Source organism: Glycine soja, chromosome 10 (genome assembly GCF_004193775.1).
Source record: "Glycine soja cultivar W05 chromosome 10, ASM419377v2, whole genome shotgun sequence".
Lineage (NCBI taxonomy): Eukaryota > Viridiplantae > Streptophyta > Magnoliopsida > Fabales > Fabaceae > Glycine > Glycine soja.
This window is the reverse complement of record NC_041011.1, coordinates 437,663-451,976: the sequence shown is the minus strand read 5'-3', so window position 1 is coordinate 451,976 and position 14,314 is coordinate 437,663. Positions and strand designations below refer to the sequence as shown.

At 27.7% G+C, this 14,314-nt stretch overlaps 2 protein-coding genes across 2 annotated transcripts; both read left to right on the top strand.

The window, feature by feature from the left end:
- Window positions 1-1,888: 1,888 nt before the first annotated feature.
- LOC114369851 (probable 60S ribosomal protein L14) lies at window positions 1,889-3,743 on the top strand. Its single transcript, XM_028327117.1, has 5 exons — window positions 1,889-2,036; window positions 2,140-2,241; window positions 2,917-3,046; window positions 3,130-3,242; window positions 3,418-3,743. The coding sequence occupies exons 1-5, from the start codon at window positions 2,034-2,036 to the stop codon at window positions 3,466-3,468; spliced, it is 399 nt and encodes a 132-aa protein (XP_028182918.1). The 5' UTR covers window positions 1,889-2,033; the 3' UTR covers window positions 3,469-3,743.
- A 6,204-nt stretch (window positions 3,744-9,947) lies between these two features.
- LOC114370933 (putative protein phosphatase 2C-like protein 44) lies at window positions 9,948-13,055 on the top strand. The gene is made up of 5 exons (XM_028328341.1): window positions 9,948-10,216; window positions 10,602-10,877; window positions 11,690-11,957; window positions 12,197-12,330; window positions 12,705-13,055. Exons 1-5 carry the CDS (start codon window positions 10,184-10,186, stop codon window positions 12,840-12,842), a joined length of 849 nt encoding a protein of 282 aa, XP_028184142.1. The 5' UTR covers window positions 9,948-10,183; the 3' UTR covers window positions 12,843-13,055.
- Window positions 13,056-14,314: the final 1,259 nt, after the last annotated feature.

Genomic DNA, 14,314 nt, shown 5'->3' with positions numbered 1-14,314 from the left:
AAATTTCAACTCAGAAACTGATTTTCTTGAACACGTTTTTGTTTTGAAATAACATTTCAAAATCATAAACCATAAATTGGCAACCACCTTGAACGAAATATTATTAGACTAGTCAAGGTCCCCAAAGTTTTCTTCCGTTAAGGTTTTAGTTCTTATCGTTAGAGTGTGTCATAAATTGTTTGGACAAGGTCTTTAGACTGAATCAAAAATATTTTAGTGGCTAAAAAGCCCTTAAAAATTGCTTTTTAACTCCCCACTCCAAATTGAGATTCAAGCACAAAAATTATTAGCCCCAAAAACTAATCCAAATTCACCCTATTACACAACATTAAATCCATATTCAAACACAAAATCGATTAACCCACAAATCCATATTCAACCCAAAATCATGTGAGGAAGCTTGGGCGAGGTCCCATTGTACATTGATGGTGATGTTGAACCAATCGTCAGAGCCATCGAGGAGGACAAAAAGGGTTGGGAGTTGGGTTTTTTGGGTCGAGTCCTTGGAGGAGATCTAGACCCGAGAGAGGGCCAATGTTACATTGAACACACGCACAAAGAAATTGCATGTGAAGATTTTGTTCCGACATTCAAGGCTTGCAGTTGGGTTTAGGGTTGGGCAATGATCGGAGAGGAAAGGTGACAAAGTTTTGCATGGTGGGTGGCAATGGGATGAGGCGAGAAGTGAGACAACGCGATGCTGGGTTTGGTCCTTTGTTGTTGGAGTTTGTTGAATTGATTTGTGATATTGTTGTTGGTGTGTATACCACGAACCTTTGAAATATGAACAATGTGTCGAGTATTTTGTATGAAAAGGTTATTTGTCGTCAATTTCAAACAAATTCTAGCGGTTACAAATCGCTAGAAAATGGCATAATAATAAAATTAATGGCAAATCATCATTTGATAGAAAAATGTAAACGACAAGGATGAAAACTTTAACAGAAACAAATTCAAAGGAATTTATATATATATATATATATATATATATATATATATATATATATATATATATATATATATATATACAAAAATAAGTCATTTAACAATTTAAAATAATTATAAAGTGTGATGTTAGGATAAATAGTTAAATTTATCTCTAAAAATGTGAGATGCTGACAAATTGATTTTTTTAAGATAAAAAATTCAAATTTAGTCCCTAATTATATAAAATACAACAAATTAGTTATGCAGATAATTTAATAACAATTTGATCCCAAAAATTTATAATTTAACGTCAAACTAATTTTTGAAAAAATACAACATGTTGTCAAATTAATCATTAAATATTATAACTGATTGACAAAATTATCTCACAAATTAAACTGTATGACTAATTTGTCATATTTTTTATATTAAAATATTAAATTTATATTTTTGATCAGTGATCGATTTACCATTACATCATACTTTTAAGGACGAGTTTAATTATTTAGATGATAGTGTGATATTTTCTTCACATTTTAATATCAATAAAAACTAATTTTAAAAATCTCGTAATAAGTATATTATTCTAAAAAGTAGAATGAGGTTTTAAATATCCTTAATATTAATTTTAAAAAGTATATTGAAATAAGAATTAAAAACTATCGATGAAAAGAGAAATCTTCGAGAGTTAACAAATAGTTTTAAAAAACTAATAAAAAATTATTTGAAAACATAAATAACATCAGATTTAAGGTGGGACTCACATAATTTGTGAATAATTTAAAATAATAAGTGTATATTAAAAAAAGCATGTATGAGAGTGTGTTTTTAATATTTTTAAAATCAAATTTAAAAATAAATTAAATTTATCATAATTTCAGTTAGGTTTGGGCCTGCCGGGCTTTCTTGAAACCCGTTTTTCTTAAAGCCAACATTTATTTTTCAGACATAAACACTTGACCCTGTTGTGTTTTGGCCCATGCGTGTGTTCCTCATCTCAACTCACTCCTTTATAATTGCTGCGTCGACAAAAACCCTAACTCTTAATCTTTTTTCTCTTCCTTTCACCTCCTCAGCAGTCGTCAGAAAGACTCCATAACCCAAAAATGGTGAGTGCACTTTCTCAACCCTTACGTGTTTCTGCATCCATCTGGGTTTTCTTGTTCTAATAAAAAAATTATTTTGTTTTTCGTTTTTTAATCTGTGTTGCAGCCTTTCAAGAGGTACGTTGAGATTGGAAGGGTTGCTCAGATCAACTATGGCAAAGAGTACGGGCGGCTCGTGATCATTGTCGATGTCATTGACCAGAATAGGGTATGACCTTTTTCTTTTTTCTTTCTCTGATTTAGTACTTTTTTCGTTTGATTAGATTCAATGGGTGGGCGCCCTTTTGTTTGTTTTGGTTTCTCGTGAGGTTGGAGCAAAGATTATAATTTTTTTCATCTGGGTGTTGGTAAATTATCGACTTCGGTTTTGTTGCTAGAAGAATTGTTCTGATCCGTGGTTTTAGGTTTTTTTGAAGCTGTTAGTTCTGCTTAGTTGTTTTTTAATTGGGTCATAAGTTTGATAAATTTTTTCTGTTTTATTTGTCTCTCTTTTTGAAGCTATTGATTAAAAGTATTTTAATTGGGTCATAAGGCTTTGTATATTTTGTGTGATAAAATCATCAATGGGTTTTGGTGTTAAACCGGAATGTGATAATATTTAATTTCGTTGGAGTTATAGAGGTCAACCTTGCAGCCAACTTTAATGGATGCTTTTAGTTTTGTTGTTGTTGTTGTTTTATATTTCTCTGTTTTGAAGCTATTGTTTTTTCTTAGTTGTATTTTAATTGGGTCATTGTGCTCATCAATTGAGCTTGTAGTAATATCAAATTCCTTTGAATATTAGAGGTGTAGACATTATTGATAAGTTGCATGTGCATGTTACAGCTTTCGAGTATTTGATTTCAAAACCATGTAGCATAATTTTTCTACCATTTGTTGACAGGCTCTTGTTGATGCTCCCGACATGGTGAGGTCCCAAGTGAACTTCAAGAGGCTCTCGCTCACTGACATCAAGATTGATATTAAGAGGATTCCCAAGAAGAAGGATCTCATTCAAGCCATGGAGGCTGCTGGTTGGTACACGTTTTCATGAAGAAATTGTTATTTTATTGGAAGCATTTCTTTTTGTTCATCAGTTTGTTTTCTTGTTGAACAGATGTTAAGAACAGATGGGAGAAGAGTTCTTGGGGCAGAAAACTGATTGTGCAGAAGAGGAGGGCATCCCTCAATGACTTTGATAGGTTCAAGATAATGTTGGCAAAGATCAAGGTTGGTTTCATTCTACATGTTTATACTTTTTTCGTTTCTTTTTTAAAATTTTGTTGATTTAGTTGTGTACTAGTGTTACCCTTCACACAGAAAGGGGTCTGTTCTATTTGTTGTTATCCTATAATTTTAACTTCGGAGACGCTGAATCTAATATACTAGTGTTTAATTTGTGCAGAGGGCAGCTGTTGTTAGGCAAGAGCTCGCTAAGCTGAAGAAAAGTGCCTAATTTTCAATTTTCAAATTTTGTTTTGAATTTCCTTCAGTTAGTACATTTTGGTTGCTATATGAATTTTTATGTATCAATGAGAGACATCCTAGAAATGCTTATTTTGAAATCATTCGTGTTATTGGTTGATGCTAGTTCTCCCAATATCATTGTTAGAATATCAGGTCCGTTTTGGCTTTTGCTTGCAGATGTTTGAATATTGGTTTTTGAAATTTTATAAAACCTTGAGCTAAAATTCAAATATGTGAGCTGGAACTGCTTTTTAATTTTCCTCATTAAGATGTTCTTGTTTTTGATATATTCCTTTTCTTTCTTGTCTTTTGAAATCATTATAAGCTTGCTTCAATTGATCGCCTCCTTGATTATCTCTGTTAATTGACACAATGCTATTCATGGTTGTGGTATACACCTTGGACAAGATTCTGCAATTAAATTCAGTATTAAGAGGAGCATTTGTATACTAGGGATGATCTTGATTTTATGAATTTAGTTTTGGTTAAAAGTGAGTTTCACGTGAAAGTTATATTTAATTTCGACATCATAAATCAAAAGGGAATTTAGCCATATTAAGTGGTTTTATGAAAAATAAAACATGCTCAAGATTAGGGGGTTTAAAACTGAACAAGTTGTTTGTAAATTGTTAGATCGAACTAAAAATCCCAAAAATTGCTTAAACCGAAAATTGTAAAAATAAAAAATCTAAAAAATTGTTATACAAATGTGTTATAAAAAATTTAAAATATTGTTATAAAAAAATCGATTTTTTTGTTGTTTTGATCGATTCTTATATTTTGTTATAAAAGTTTGAATGAAATGAAAAATATTGCATATTATGAATATTGATTTTTATTATGGTAATCAATACTATTGATAAAGAGCAGGTTATAGTTTTGTCTAAATTGCGATTAGGTTACATGTTCATATAACAATGTTTTAAGCTGCTATAAAAATGATTTACAGAAGAATCGTGAGTGTGTGAGCAATGGCGTAGGACGACGACATGACTCTCATAGGATCTCAAGTAAGAGATTTTGAGAAGATATAACCGACAATTCACGTAGAGAAGTCATGGTGGATCTAGTAGGAACATAATATGAGATGTACGATATTATTGTGTGTTCCAAAGAAAATCCAACAATGGTTGATGAAAGACCACTTAGTTTATAAACGGGGCCTAAGCCCAAAAAAGAATACAACAATTATTGAATATATTTTAATTTATATAATATATAAAATTAATAATAACACATACAAAAATTCATTTTTTTAAGAAATAAATTATATTTTAATAGATTTTATAAGTTTACTTTTATTATTTAGTTATTATGTGTGTTGCAAAACAAATTTGAGGGCAAGTTTTCATATCCTCAAACTTGATTTTTGAATTCGACTCCTTTATGCATAATAAAAAAAGCTTGACTTCAACTCTAGTCAAAAACTTTTTTCTTCTTCTCAAATTTGAGTCAGGATTAGATGAATATTTATAAGTTTAAATTTAATTATTATGCCTAATTCATAATTATTTTTATAAGCAGAAAATATCTTATATTTCTATTTAAAATGATAAAAATACACTCTTTTAAATATTTTTTATTAATTAAAATTTATTAAAAATAATAAAATTATATTAATTTCACATCATAGATCTAATGCTTCATGCCCAAAAAGTTGGACTGCTGGAGAGTCCACATGAACTTTTCATTTTTTGAAGGTAGAGTTTACAAAAACTTTGACCAACTACAAAATAACATGCATTTGCATAGCGGTATCTATTTCTAGTCAACTTCAAAATTTAATATTATCGTCATTGTCTTTAAACCACGTATTAATATATTTTTCTCGAGATATTATTTTACTACACACCATATTAATTTTAGTACACATTTTTTTTTTCTCGAGATGTTATTTTATTCTTATCTAAAATTCTGGATCCACTATGTGCAATATGCATCATGCTGTTTTGTAATATAATAATAGAAAATCAATTCAAATAAAAAAAAGGAACAAATCTCTGTGACGAGATTCTCTGTTGATCAAATAAGTAACTAAAATAAATATATAACTAAAATGGTTGTACCTAAAATAATTGAAATGGCACCCAACTCGCATTGAGGTATGCATAGGTAGATATTAAAGAATATCGTTATCAGTTGCTGGGGCACCTTAATAAGCAACATTAATATTGACGTACTACGTCATTCTATAACTATTGTTCTAAAACTTTTTCGTTAGTCGTTCATAAATATTTATTATTCTTTTTTGCTTTCATTTTTTTGTGTGTTTAATTATTCTTTAGAAATCCAATTAGCTTTGTTAAGTTGTTAACTTTGGTCAGAATCATGGCATGAGACATGTCGCAATGATTTTAGTATCTTCATATACCTCGTGTTCAAGCAGTTGACTATACTTTAAATTGAATAAAATCGTATTTTCGGTATTAAAATGTGTTTTTAGTATCTAATAAGTTTTGTATACTCAAATTTAAATTCTTAATTCTTTTATAATTAAAATGATGTCCTTCATGTTTTTAGTTATTGTATTTAAGTTTTTTTTTAAATCAATTTTCCTATGTAAATATTTTTATTTTTTATCTGCGATGCAAAAAATTCATAAACCGATCCTATGAAACTAATCATTTTCTATTCAAAATTTATTAAACTCAAGAAAATATTTAAGCTGAAAGTTTATTTAAAATGTTTAAATAGTTGAAAAATTGAGTTTAATATCCATACACTGACCGTCAAAAATAGTTTTACTCTGTTATCCAATCATAAATTACCGTTTGAATTATTTTGAGATAATTATTTTAAAAATCAACAAACTTATCATACATGATAGATTGTAACTGGATACCTATGTAAAACTTTCTACATTAACATATGTATAACCTTTTTTCTCTATGTTCTTTTTAGACCTTTATTTATAGAATTATTTGAGGGCTTTTTTTATAGAATGATTTGAGGGTTTTATATAAAAGAAAAACGACAAAATGACTTGGTTGTAATAATTAAAAGTTTAGAAGATTAAATTCACATTAAGAAAAAATTTATAGGAGTATATAATAAATATTGAGAATAATATTTTTTTAGGACTATAATAAATATTTTATTGTATTAAGTAGGAACACATAATCACATAAAAATTAAAGAAAAAATTATATTAATAAATTATTTTAATGTATTGAGATTTAAATCAAATTAAAATTAAATAATAGTCTTTGAAAGAAAAAATATAAATAAAATTTAAATGCTTAAAATGTTCATGAAACTACATGATTGGATAAGAAAGACAAAAGCTCTTAAAAGCATTGTTGCTTAATAAATACTTAAATTTTTAGAGTAAATTACACACACTTTTTGAGATTTTTTAAAACTACACATAAATTATATAATTTTTTAATATTTACACCAACCTCTCATATAGATGTATACAGATTAGTATTTTTCTCAATTCAGCAAAAAAAAAGAATATTTTTTCTGAATGATTTAAGAGCATTAAAATAATGTATGAGGAGTGTTAATGTGATGTTTTTTTAAATAATTAAGGAGGTTGACATAGATGTTAAAAAAAATGAGAAATATGAAGAAAAAATTTAACGAAATGTTAGTATAATACAATAATTTACTCAAATTTTTAAAATAGGTATTGATTTATTTAAATGAACTGGAATATTTGGATATGTCAAAATAAAAGCGAGTATTATCTCAAATCTTTGGCACGGTTTTGATCGATTTCAAACTTTTGCATAGATAATTTTGACAAGCAGTTGCACTGCGCATTAAAACTTGAGAAAAGAAAGTGAGCAGATGCTGATGAATATTGAATGGTTGCATCTAATATAGCATCAACTTACTATGGTTTTGGTACGCAATTATGAACTTTACTTTTTTGAGGTTCCGTGATGTGTTAAAAACTTAAAATCAAGCACTTATTTGTTTAAGCATGTTAAATTAGAACCTACGAGGGGATACTCCAATTTATTTTTGGGGCAAGGAGATGGTAAATTACCAGTTTTGTTTAAATGAGGTAGTGACCTTCTTTCTTTCTTTTTTTCTTTTTTCTTTTGGGGGGTACACTATTTAGTATTTACAACTACTGTTTATATGTGTTTGCATTGAGCAAAAGAGGAAAAAAAGTGTGAAGTACGTAAATATTTATTATTGATTTAAAACTGGTTAAAATTATAAAGTATTTTAATTAAGTTCTTAAAAATTAACAACAAACTCATTTTTTACATTTTCATTTTACATGTTTATTCACTTTAAAACGAGTTATTATCCTGCTGCAATATAGACTATTAAAAAAAAACATTAACCACAAAATAAAATATCTTTATTTTTCATACTACACTGTACAAAAAATATTAAGTAAACTTTAAATATCATATTTGGATGAAATTACATTAAAAATTATAAAATAAATATAACCTTACATTTTAAGTCAGTTTTTAATTTATTGTTTTGTTTATATAAAATTTATAGTTTAATTTTGATATTTCGAGAATGAATGAATTTAACTAGAATTTGATGTGATAAGAAAGATAATTATAAATCAATTAATGAATTAATATCATTTGACAAACACACGTATTGATTCCAAAGCAAAAAAAAAAAAAAAAAAAAATTAAAAAATACATTTATTGATTTTAAGCATTTCCATTGATATAAATCAAATATACACTTGAAATATTTTATAAATGATTGATCGATGTTATTAATAATTACTTAAACCAAATTAAAACATATTTATAATATTTTAAATTATTCTATTGTTGTTCTTCTTCTTTTTATCAAGGTTGTTTTTTCAGCACAATAGATTTCTTTTTACTTTTGAATTTTTTTCAAGTCTTTTATCACATCTTCAAATCTGGAAAAGAGAAAAAAATAATAAAAAATTAACATGTAAACTTTAAATGGCATATATTTGAGAAAGACTTAAAAAATAGAGATATAAATTTACCTTGAAAAAAAAAATCCAATACATATTTATGTCACTGTAGTATTTAAAATCAATATATATTTAATTTATTATTTGAATGTTCAAATGATAAATTTTGCTAATTACCTTAATTTGAGTATTTGAGTATGTTATAACTTTGAATGATACAATACGTTAATATTATTAATTATCAATTAATTTGAATCAAAAAATTTTTTTAATAACAAAATATAATTATCATCATCGTTTTTTTAATATTTTTGTCAATTAACATCATCGTTATTCACTATTTTAATATTTAAAGGAATATAATAAATTATTACCATTATCATTACTATATCTTTATAATACATACTTCCCGTAAATTAATATATTAAAATTTACAAAATTATTTGATAAAATAATTGATTCAGCAGTATAAAAAATTGTCATAATTAGAAATAAAAAACACCATAATTATAAAAATTATTTCATAAAATTATAAAAACCTCATGTTAATACGCGATATTCAAAATTTGGTAGAGTAATATCTATTAAGTATTTGTTAAAAGGAAATTATAATTATGATTCTTATAATTGAGTCTCAATGTGTTATAAAATAATAATATATTAAATATTTTCAAAATTCATAAATTGTATATATAATTCTTTAAATAGAGCTTATATTAATAGAAAATTTAATTGCTAATTATAAACGAGTATGATAATTCTTAAAATTTGTAAATTTAAAAACACCATAACTATAAAAATTATTTCATAAAATTTTTAAAAACTCGTGCTAACAAGGGATATTCAGAATTGGGTAGAATAATATCTATTATTATTAGTATTTGTTAAAAGGAAAGTACAATTATGATTCTTAGAATTGGTAATTATTTAAATAGATATTATATTAATAGAAAATTTAATCACTAATTATAAATAAGTATAATATAATAATATTTCTTAAATTTTGTAAATTTTCTACTAATCATTAATTATAAAGCACGTTACATTTGTAAATATCTATTGTGACTGACATACGATAGAATCATTTATACAGTAAAAATATCTACTATATCCATTATTATAAATCTAATCAATCAATTATATATTTTTAAAAGATAAATATATAATTCAATTTCATTTGATATTTTTTTAGAGAATAAATATAAAATGTGACGAGATATTATTCCATAGAACAATATATATATATATATATATATATATATATATATATATATATATATATATATATATATATATATATATATATATATTATAGATTGGTCTATTGCTTTAAATAAAAAAAAGTAGATTTATCTATTATTCCATAATCCAGATATTGAGAGATAAGGATAATATTAAATCAGTTTCTCATAAATAAATAAAATAAAACATTTTTTTAAAAAAAATAGATCTAATATTCTGTCAAAATTAAATAAATCTAATATTTCGATCCTCAAACAAAAATGAATCTAATATTTCGGAGTTTATTTGTAGTTCTAGGACCCGGAGTTTATTTGATTCTTCTAATTGGTGTCTTTTCTTTTTCGATTACTTCTTATTCAAAAGTTCCTCCTAACGGATAATCAAAACTAATTAATTTTTTCAATTGATCATCTACTTCTACCTCACTCAACACCTCTATTGAATATGCACCCACAAAGCCAAAAGAATAAATTAAGGTCCTATCTATTTTCTATCTGAAAATATTGAATTTGTAGTATCTGACAATCATCTGCTGAAAAAGCCACATATTCTCTAAGGGTCCGATCAAATCGTTAGAGAAAAAAAAATGGGAATGAGAGATTTTCATATCAAGCTTAAGGTAAAGTCCCTATTCCACTGTTTCATTGTGGTTCTTTGAAATGCATGGATATCTGAGTAGCATGTAAAAGGCCTAAATAATACAAGGGTGTAAAGAAAATGTTAACTAGGAAAAAATGGTCATGACCCTTTGGAGATTTTCTTTTCCATGATATATTATTAGTATGTGTTTTAGGGGTTGTTCTCTAATCAAAATTGGAGTTTTACATCAGTAATCCTTTTTGACATTTAGTGAAATCTTTATTGCACGAATTACCAAGATGAAGCTCTAATCTTGATTACAGAAACAACACCATAGCACTCAGGGAAGGGCATCTATGTTTTGTCTTATTGGTAAATGCTTGTTAATATGAATGATTTAGTAATCTTTCCATTGACTCGAGCAGGCATTCCGGGTGAAACGTTTTTTCTTTGGAAGAAGGAGAAATAGATGGAGTGCAAACAAGCCTTCATGGATGATTCCAATATCACATGGTCATCATGTGGTGGAGCATCATGTAATCAAAGGTGGTTCTGATGACTCGAACTTCGATTCAGTTGTGATACAGAGAGAGCAAATGGATCACACAGAACTGTGGTACTTTGGAATCTTTGATACTGTAGTTGGAGATGAAGTTACCAAGTATATGCAATCCCATTTCTTTGGCAAGAAGCTCAAAGAGGTAATCAATCAAATATTGTGTCAACTTTTCTCCAGTATACCTCTCTACTTTGCTGAACCAAACCAATAATGCTCATGATTGGTGATTATACTATATTATTTTTCCATTAAAATTCTTGTGACAAATTCTGTCTCATCCAACTAATGTGAATGCATTTTTATCAGTAAAGGATAAATTTTGCTCCCTCTAGAATGCCCTTGATAGATAATGTAAACTCAGGTATTTTGAAAAGAGGGACCCAGGAGGACAATAAAAATATACTGATGTTTGCTTGATTTGATTATTCGTGTTGTCGGGGCACTTCTTTTATCAGTAAAAGGGACAAAAATGCAATAATGCATTATGATTTATTGTTTTTAACTCTCCATTTTGAAGTAGTTTGGTAATAAGCGAAAAAAACATGGGCGTGGGGAAAACATGCAAGTATGTAACTTAGTGCTAGATACATATATTCAACAATGGCATATTTTCATTTATTATATTTACAAATTCAACCTTGACATTTATAGTCAAAGGTAGATCAAGAGGACAAAACTTAAGTGCAGTGCCATAGATGCTTTTAAAGTATATTTGCTTTAGGAAAGAAAAAAGAATAAAAAGTAAGATTTTGTTAGAAAATAAAAAGAAAGGGAAAAAGGTTAAATTTTTCCCATTTTATACAAGATAAAACTCTAATTTTTGAAAGAAAAAAAATATAAAAAATACCTATGATAGTACACCAAAGGATTGTCCCTAGATTATCGCATAACTTCCCCATTTTCTCCTATATTTCTGACCTCTTTTGTGCTTCTGATGTTTTAATTACATGTTAGTGTCATATGAGGAGAAAAACCAAAGAAACACTGAAGAGAGCTTACCTAGGTGTAAAAACAAAGATCAGAGAGGCACACAAGCCAGAGGAGCTGGAGACATGCAGAATAGGCTCAACATCAGTGATGGTGATCAATGGAGAAAAGCTTGTGATAGTCAACATGGGAGATTACAGAACTGTTTTGTGCAGAAATGGTGTAGCTTATCAGACAACTGGCAGATACAATCAATCATCAGCCAAGAGACATTGGTATCGCAGACTCTTTTCAGGTATAAATCACTCTCATCTTTTTTTCATTATTACTTTATTAGTGAGACTACACACTCATTTGAAAGAGGCAATTGTATAATACAACAAAATTGCTACACAGCACTAGCTTGTTTTTCCTTAATTATTTAGAATTCAATTGGAATTTCAGCTATACAAGAATCACAAGTTTTGGTTCTTTTTGTTTATCCATAAGTGTTCACACATCTATAATTGATGCTCTATGCATGTGCACCAAAAGTTCGGATGATAGCATGTGAATCAGGCAATACAAAAGGTACAAAGCATTCTAAAGGCTCAGAACTTGTGGTGGGAGGTGATAGAATCGATTCAGATACTGAGTTTTTAATCTTAGCAAGCAATGGCATATGGGAGGTAATTCCTAGAATAATACGTAACTTTGCATTCCTGGTCATTAGAATGGTTTCTTTAAGGACAAACTACACTGACACCCTCTATGATTTGTTGAAATTTCACACCATGTCTCTACCTTTTTAATGCTAAAAGAAACTCCCCTGAATTATTTGAAGCACAGTACACCATGTTATCCATTATCCAAGAAACACATTACACTAGTGTGTATCCTCTATATATAAGGGGAGTTAGTGTAAGAGTTAAAAAAGTAGAGGTGACATGTGAATTTTTAAGAAACCATACAGAGTATCAGTATAATTTGCTCTTTCTTAAAAAAATAAAAAGATAAGGAAAAAATATAATAGTAGATCATGAATCTCAATGTATGTTTGCAGGTGATGAAGAATCAAGAGGCTGTGAATCTTATAAGGCACATAGAGGATCCACAAGAAGCAGCTGAGTGCTTGGCAAAGGAAGCCTTGATTAGGATGAGCAAAAGCAACATTTCATGCTTAATCATTCGCTTTGACTGATTCCTCACCATAAGGGTAACCTTGAAGCTTTGTTGAATCATGCCAGCACAGTTGGTGTATCCTTACAGCAGTAGTAGCCAACATTAATGAGCAATACGTTTATGACAATATTAAGTATTTCTTTTTTTTGGAGTTCTTAGACATGATTTGCACTAATGTTCAGAAAGATTGTTCATCTCCCTAGTTCAGTGAACCTTGCTACCTTAATATTTCTCCCAGCATTATCAATCAGTATTAACTTTCTTGGAATGATTAGTGATGATGAGGAGCTTAGTTTCTATATCTCCTTGTAATTCAACACAATAAAAAAATAAAATGTCATATATCAATTATTTCATTAATATAGTCTTAATTTATCTAATGAAAATTATGCTATTAAATAACAATATGTGTATATTAACATCAAATACATCATACTATTAGTGTAAATTCATAACATCTATTTAACTTTTATTAGGTAAAAATTATTATGAGAAAATTCTCTATGCCTAACATATCCCTTAAGTTGTCCTATTTTATGTCTAGGTGATAAAACTTCATTTCATGTCAACATGTAACGAGGGTTGTTCATGACATATAGCAAGTTTAGTCGGATTATATAACATTTAAGCCCCCTTACTCATTTTATAGCATAAAAGGCACTCAAAACCAATAACTTGTTAATCCGAGTGATACTGGATTTAATCATGTTAAGTAAGATTCTAAATTTAAGCCTTGTAAATAGAAAAAAAATGATTGAAAAAGAAAAATTTCACCAAAGGTAACTAGAAAAAATATAAATGGAGGAGAAAACTCCACCAAAGGTAGTCAGTTAGATTTTCTAATATAAATTAATCATTCATAAAGCCGACAAATACTTTGTACTAATAACATGATAAAAAAAACATTCAAACTCCCCCAACCTCCAATGATGGGAGAACCACCACAAGTATATGAGGTTTTTCACAAGGTATGGATTCACAAATTTTATCCCGACCAAAAATTAATCAAGATTTGCTAATGAGTGAATGCTGTTAAGATATCTAATTAAGAAACATTTAATGTCCCTTATTTAATGCTGACCAAATTTTTGTGCCTTTTATTTAATGTTTTTATTTCATTAACTAATCACTTAATAGCATTTCATTAATAACGAAAATACCTTATTCACTTAAAATAATTTAAAATTATTATCTAATTACGGATAAGAAAAAAACTACCGTCAAGTTAGTTTAGTTATTACATTATATAATAAATTTATTGATTTTTATAATAACTTAAAAGTCAAGTAATACCAACGGTGACTCAACATAAGTTTTTACGATAAGAATGTATATCCATCAAACTCATATAAAAAAAAAGCATTTATTAATAAAACTCTTTAAAAGGACATTGAAAGTTATAAAGGGATTTAACCTGATCCATAAAGATTAAAACAGGATGTGAAATTATTTTAGGCCATGCATTGCTTGCAACGGTTCAAACAAATTATC